The sequence below is a fragment of the Babylonia areolata genome, chromosome 13 (assembly GCF_041734735.1).
Source record: "Babylonia areolata isolate BAREFJ2019XMU chromosome 13, ASM4173473v1, whole genome shotgun sequence".
Taxonomy (NCBI): Eukaryota; Metazoa; Mollusca; class Gastropoda; order Neogastropoda; family Buccinidae; genus Babylonia; species Babylonia areolata.
The window spans coordinates 22,254,349-22,261,848 of record NC_134888.1 but is presented as its reverse complement, the minus strand read 5'-3'; the positions used below and the strand labels follow the sequence as shown (position 1 = coordinate 22,261,848).

At 49.2% G+C, this 7,500-nt stretch overlaps 1 protein-coding gene across 1 annotated transcript in view; it reads right to left on the bottom strand.

Moving 5' to 3' along the window:
• LOC143289147 (von Willebrand factor D and EGF domain-containing protein-like) overlaps positions 1-7,500 on the bottom strand; it is a 44,222-nt gene that overhangs the window by 33,379 nt on the left and 3,343 nt on the right. Inside the window, exons 4-6 of the mRNA XM_076598037.1 lie at positions 7,072-7,193; positions 4,241-4,366; positions 708-800 (exon numbers count right to left, since the gene is read on the bottom strand). Of these exons, the coding sequence (XP_076454152.1) occupies positions 708-800; positions 4,241-4,366; positions 7,072-7,193 (341 nt within the window). The remainder of the gene's footprint in view (positions 1-707; positions 801-4,240; positions 4,367-7,071; positions 7,194-7,500) is intronic.

The following is a 7,500-nucleotide window of genomic DNA, read 5'->3' as shown; positions in this document are numbered from 1 at the left end:
AGCCAGACCAAGACAGACAGACAGACAGGCAGACAAACAAACAGACAGAGAGACGGACAGACAGACAGACGAAGACATGCATGCAGACAGGCAGGCAGGCGCATAGACAAATAGACGGACAGACATACGGGCATGCAGACAGACAGACAGACAGACAGGCAGGCAAACACACATACGATGACATGCATATGGCAGGCGGGCATAATGAAGGACCAGGACAGACAGACAGATAGACAGAAAGACAGACGGAATAGTAGACAGGCAGGCAGACAGGCAAGCACGCAGACAAGCAGGCAGGCAGGCAGGAAAACAGACAAAGACTTGCATATGGCAGGCATGAGGCAATAAACTGCGGTCCCGTGTGCAGCATGCACCTAGCGCACGTAGAAGAACCCACGGCAACAAAAGGGTTGTCCCTGGCAAAATTCTGTAGAAAAATCCACTTCGATAGGAAAAACATTTTAAAAAAAGAAAAAAAAAACTGTATGCAGGGAAAAAAAAAGTGGGGATAGGTGGCCCTATCAGTGTAGCGACGCAGCCCGAATTTCACACAGAGAATCATGTTGTGACATAAAAAAAAAGAGAGTAATACAACACAATACAATACAATTTGTGTGCATATAGACCAAGACAGCCAGACAGACAGACAAACAGACAAACAGGCAAGCAGGCAGGCAGAGATGCATTTCATGCAGAGACAGACTTACCCTGATCCCAGCCCAGTAAGTGTTGCTGTATTGCCAAGGACTGCGGTGTTCGGCAATCCTGTTGCGATAGTACGCCCGCACCCTGCACCCCACCTGTCACACACACACACACACACACACACACACACACACACACACACGTACGCACACACACACACACACACACACACGACGCACACACACACACACGTACACACACACACACACACACACAAAGGCGCCCGTACACACACACACACACACACACACACACACACAAACGTACGCACACACACACGCGCGCCAGTACACACACACATACACACACGCGCCCGCCCGCACACACACACAAACGTACGCACACACACACGCGCGCCAGTACACACACACACACACACACACACACACACCAACAACAATGATGATAAATAAGCAAATAAATGTTAACAAATGCAGACACACATTCACACATACACACACATATGCATAACAGATATGCACCAAACATGCACTTTCACAGATATGAAAGCACAGTCAAATACACAGAATTTCAGTTTCAGTAGCTCAAGGAGGCGTCACTGCGTTCGGACAAATCCATATACGCTACACCACATCTGCCAAGCAGATGCCTGACCAGCAGCGTAACCCAACGCGCTTATTCAGGCCTTGAGAAATACACAGAACAAACAGTGACAACGATAGAGAACATGGAGATCCGCACGGGAAATGACCCCGAGCACCGTTTTTTGACTCACTTGTGTAAACAAAGTGAGTCTATGTTTTAACCCGGCGTTCGGTTGTCTGTCTGTGTGTCTGTGTGTCCATGGTAAACTTTAACATTGACATTTTCTCTGCAAACACTTTGTCAGTTGACACCAAATTAGGCATAAAAATAGGAAAAATTCAGTTCTTTCCAGTCATCTTGTTTAAAACAATATTGCACCTCTGGGATGGGCACAAAAAAAAAGAAAAGAAAATGAAGCCTAATTATACTGCATTTACTGTTATATTTATATTTTTTGTATTCTCTAAACTTGGCACTTTGATCTGATATTCTGACACAACAACAAGAGCAGTCATTATTATCATTTTTTGTTCAAACAGGAACTTCTTTTGCTAAGCATGGAAGTTTTATTTATTTTGCAAACGTTTTGGTGCAGATAGTAAAAAAGGGAAATTACTCTGTAATTAATGCTAGGGGACTGAATTTGCTTTAAACTGATCTTTCTCATCTTAAACATTACATTTTTTTTCTTTTCTTTTTTCTTCTCCCAAGCTTATCCATCATATTTAATACAGAACACTTTTCAACCATTTTTAAAATCTCTTTTTTTCCCCTCCTAATGATTCCTTTACAGGATAAAGCGTGAAGCACAAGTGAGTCTTGAAGGCTTTGCCTCTTGTTTTTTATGTGTTTATTTCACTTCTCTGGAGTTGGCCCTGAAACACTCCCCTTGGAGTTATTTCAGGGCAAGTGGTTTTTGGGTTTTTTTTGTTTGTTAGTTTTTGATATTAAACCGACGGGCGCAATTGCCGTGTGGCTAAAGCGTTGGACTTTCAGTCTGATGGTCGCAGGTTCCAGTCTCGGTAAAGGCGACTGATGAGTAAAGGGTGATGTTTCCGATCTCCAGGGTCAACACATTATGTGTAGACCTGCTAGTGCCTGAAGCCCCTACGTGTGTATAAGCACGCAGAAGATCAAATACGCATGTTAGAGATCCTGCAATCCATGTCAGCGTTAGGTGGGTTATAGAAACAAGAACATACCCAGCATGCACACCCCCGAAAACGGTGTATGGCTGTCTACATGGCGGGGCAAAAACGGTCATACACGTAAAAAGCCCACTCCTATACATACGAGTGAACGTGGGGGTTGCAGCCCACGAACGAAGAAGGTATTAAACCGCCTGCACAATATCATTTTACACCCAATTTTCCACTTTATTTTTCTTTTTTTTTTATATCCGTGTTATGAGCAAGCGGTTTTTGTTGTTGTTGTTGTTGTTTCTAGGTTGTTTGTTTGGGTTTTTTTTGTTGTTGTTTTTTTATCCTGGGGGGTGGGGGTTGGTATGGGGAGGTGGGAAGGAGGGGGGTTGGTTTGTCTTTTTTGGTCCAATAAATACAAATCTCGTGGGGGTCATTTTGAGGCAAGAACTGGAATGACTCCATCCCACACACCCCACAAGACCCCGCAGGAGTTACTACGGTAGCAGTAGTACTGCCTCAAAATGTCCACCCCACACGCCCTTCCTCCCCCCGGGCATTAACTCACTCAGTACGGCCAGTCCTCTCTTCTCCTCTGCACAGACTCCTCGGATGTCCAGTGGGTGTCTCAATGACCCAACCTTTAGCTTCCGTCGTCAGAATTGTGGTATTCTTTGTCAACATTCACCTCTTCAGTATAAGAGCCTTCCGCTTGCAATATTTTGATGATGGTAACTGGTGTGAAACGCTGTTAACGTCGTCTCTTTCGCCGTTCGTATGGAGAGAGTTAATCTGGCATTGTCCCTAAATCACTGTTACAGTCGAAAACATCCTTACCAGCCCACACTGACTCATTGTGGAGTGCTTTTGGGACCAGGACTGGAGTGTGTTAGGGGCTACCCAAAATTAAGTCCACCTTGTTGGGGGGTTTTTTCCCCACCGGTTGTACACCCATTTTGAGCTTGAGCTTTAGAGTGGAGTGATAGCTTAGAGGTAACGCGTCCACCTAGGAAGCGAGAGAATCTGAGCGCACTGGTTCGAATCAAACCGGCAGTCGCCAGTATTTTCTCCCCCTCCACTAGACCTTGAGTGGTAGTCTGGGCGCTAGTCATTCGGATGAGACGATAAACCGAGGTCCCGTGTGCAGCATGCATTTAGCGCACGTAAAAGAACCCACGGCAACAAAAGTGTTGTCCCTGGCAAAATTCTGCAGAAAATATCCACTTCGATAGGAAAACAAATAATATTGCAGGCAGGAAAAAATACAAAAATAAAGAGTGGCGCTGTCAGTGTAGCGACGCGCTCTCCCTTAGGAGAGGACCCCGAATTTCACACAGAGAAATCTGTTGTGACGAAAAGAGTAATTCAATTACAGAAATACAAAGCTAACTACAAGTACGTATAACTACCATCAGCTTCATGTGTGTTAGGACGAAAATCTCTTTCTTCACTGTATCGCTAAACCAATACAACATGTATGATACTCGGTCGTGTTCGGCTATGGCCATCAGAAAGGTAGAGGAGGCAACCGCTGTCAACGCGACCATTAATTTTCATTACAGTGGAATGTGTCTTGCCCAAGTCACACCCACAATCTCTCAACCAAGAGGGCTTTAGGACAGTCGGCGTTGGGATATTCCTCAAAGGCCAACAACTAGACCCAGGCCCCCCCCGAGGCTGCAGCACTGAGAGCCAGTGCAACCTTGCCCACCTAGTTTGAGAGTCATAGTCCATCACAAAAGACTGTAGAGGAATTCCCGTCGTAGCGGAGAAACCATTAACCATACAGCTCTCATTTTGCTGTTGGCCCTATGCCTCGGCTGTACGGGCACACAACAAACGGTACCCACGTTGGTGCCCAGGTGCCTCCGCAGCGAGGTGCCCGGGAGGTAGGCCCTCTGGTGGGGAGCCGACAGGACCATGTTGGGTACATTGGGGTCCGCGTGTCCGTCAAACATCCACTGCACCTCGTACGTCTGAAACCCACCAGGTCGTTGGAGCGGTCAGCTCGGTCAGTCAGCATGTGTGTTAGTCTGTCTGTGTGCGTGTCAGTCTGTCTGTTAGTCTGTCTGTGAGGTCAGTCTGTCAGTTCGTCCAGTTCAGTTCAGCTCAGTTCAGCTCAGTTCAGCTCAGTCAGTCAGTCAGTCGGTCGGTCGGTCGGTCAGTCAGTCTTTCAGCTCAGTCAGTCAGTAGCTATATGATAGAAGAATAAACTAATGGTAAGTTAAAATAAAGTCACACACACACACACACACACACACACACACTCACACACACACACACAGCGCGTGCGCGCGCGTACACCCCGCCCCCACCGCCCCGAACACCCACACCCACACCTCTACCACCCCCAATACACACCGGAACATAATATTAGTCGTTCATGCGTCGAATCACAGCCACTGGCAAAGAGCTATACCGCCACCACCCCTCACCGCCCACCAACCACCACCACCACCACCACCACCACACGCACACTCCCTGCTCCTCTATCTCCATTAGTTTCATCTCCCTCCACTCCTAACTCCACCACAGATCACCTGTAGTGGTGCCCCCCATCCTCTCTCTACTACAAACCAGATCACATGTCGTGTTGACTCTCACCCCCCCCCCCCCCTCCTACCCCATATCAGATCACCTGTTGTAGTGACTTCTCCCCTCTTCTACCCCATACCAGATCACCTGTAGTGGTGACTCCCCCCCTACCCCATACCAGATCACATGTCGTGGTGACCCCCTCCCCACTCTACCCCATACCAGATCACATGTTGTGGTGACTCCCCCATCTACCCCATACCAGATCACATGTGGTGGTGACTACCCCCTCTACCCCATACCAGATCACATGTGGTAGTGACCCCCCCTCTACCCCATACCAGATCACATGTCGTGGTGACTCGCCCCTCTACCCCATACCAGATCACATGTGGAAGTGACCCCCCCTCTACCCCATACCAGATCACATGTCGTGGTACTCCCCCCTCTACCCCATACCAGATCACATGTGGTGGTGACCCCCCCTCTACCCCATACCAGATCACATGTCGTGGTAATCTCCCCTCTACCCCATACCAGATCACATGTCGTGGTGACTCCCCCCTCTACCCCATACCAGATCACATGTCGTGGTGACTACCCCCTCTACCCCATACCAGACCACATGCTAAGGTGACTCCCCCCTCTACCCCATACCAGATCACATGTGGTGGTGACTACCCCCTCTACCCCATACCAGACCACATGCTAAGGTGACTACCCCCTCTACCCCATACCAGATCACATGTGGTGGTGACTACCCCCTCTACACCATACCAGACCACATGCTAAGGTGACTACCCCCTCTACCCCATACCAGATCACATGTCGTGGTGACTCCCCCCTCTACCCCATACCAGATCACATGTGGTGGTGACTACCCCCTCTACCCCATACCAGATCACATGTGGTGGTGACTACCCCCTCTACCCCATACCAGATCACCTGTAGTGGTACCCCCCCCTCTCTACCCCATACCAGATCACATGTTGTGGTGACTCCCCCATCTACCCCATACCAGATCACATGTGGTGGTGACTACCCCCTCTACCCCATACCAGATCACCTGTAGTGGTACCCCCCCCCTCTCTACCCCATACCAGATCACATGTGGTGGTGACTACCCCCTCTACCCCATACCAGATCACATGTGGTGGTGACTACCCCCTCTACCCCATACCAGATCACCTGTAGTGGTACCCCCCCCTCTCTACCCCATACCAGATCACATGTGGTGGTGACTACCCCCTCTACCCCATACCAGATCACATGTGGTGGTGACTACCCCCTCTACCCCATACCAGATCACATGTGGTGGTGACTACCCCCTCTACCCCATACCAGATCACATGTGGTGGTGACTACCCCCTCTACCCCATACCAGATCACATGTGGTGGTGACTCCCCCCTCTACCCCATACCAGATCACCTGTAGTGGTGAATCCCCCCTACCCCATACCAGATCACATGTCGTGGTGACTCCCCCCTCTACCCCATACCAGATCACCTGTAGTGGTGAATCCCCCCTACCCCATACCAGATCACATGTGGTGGTGACTCGCCCCCCCCTCTACCCCATACCAGATCATATGTGGTGGTGACTACCCCCTCTACCCCATACCAGATCACATGTTGTGGTGACTCCCCCCTCTACCCCATACCAGATCACATGTCGTGGTGACTCCCCCCTCTACCCCATACCAGATCACATGTCGTGGTGACTCGCCCCTCTACCCCATACCAGATCACATGTGGTGGTGACCCCCCCTCTACCCCATACCAGATCACATGTCGTGGTGACTCGCCCCTCTACCCCATACCAGATCACATGTCGTGGTGACTCGCCCCTCTACCCCATACCAGATCACATGTGGTAGTGACCCCCCCTCTACCCCATACCAGATCACATGTCGTGGTGACTCCCCCCTCTACCCCATACCAGATCACATGTGGTGGGGACTACCCCCTCTACCCCATACCAGATCACCTGTAGTGGTACCCCCCCCCTCTCTACCCCATACCAGATCACATGTGGTGGTGACCCCCCCTCTACCCCATACCAGATCACATGTCGTGGTGACTCCCCCCCCCACCCACCCGATACCTGATCACATGTCGTAGAGACCCCCTCCCCCCTACCCCATACCACATCCGGGTCCTGGTGACTTCCTGTGTAGTTGACGTCACAGTGGAAGCGGAACCCGCGTCCGTGAACTTCCGGTTCGCTGAGTGAGGGCAGCGATTCCCCAAAGTCTTCGGGATAGACGTCTTAAAGGAAAATGAAAAAAAAGAAGATAAATAATGGCTCCTTTTTTTCTTTCTTTTTTTTTTTTTTGTTGTTGTTGTTGTTGTTGTTTTTGTTTTGTTTTGGGTTTCTTGGTTTTTGTTTTTTGTTGGTTCTTTTTGTTTGTTTTTCTTCTTTTTGTTTTTTTTGTTTTAGTTTTTCACATACATGTCCATATGCCTGAACGCGAACACAACGTAAGTACATACATGCACGCATGCACACACGCACACACACACACACACACACACACACACACACACACATGCACAGAGAACCATTTCCTTTACA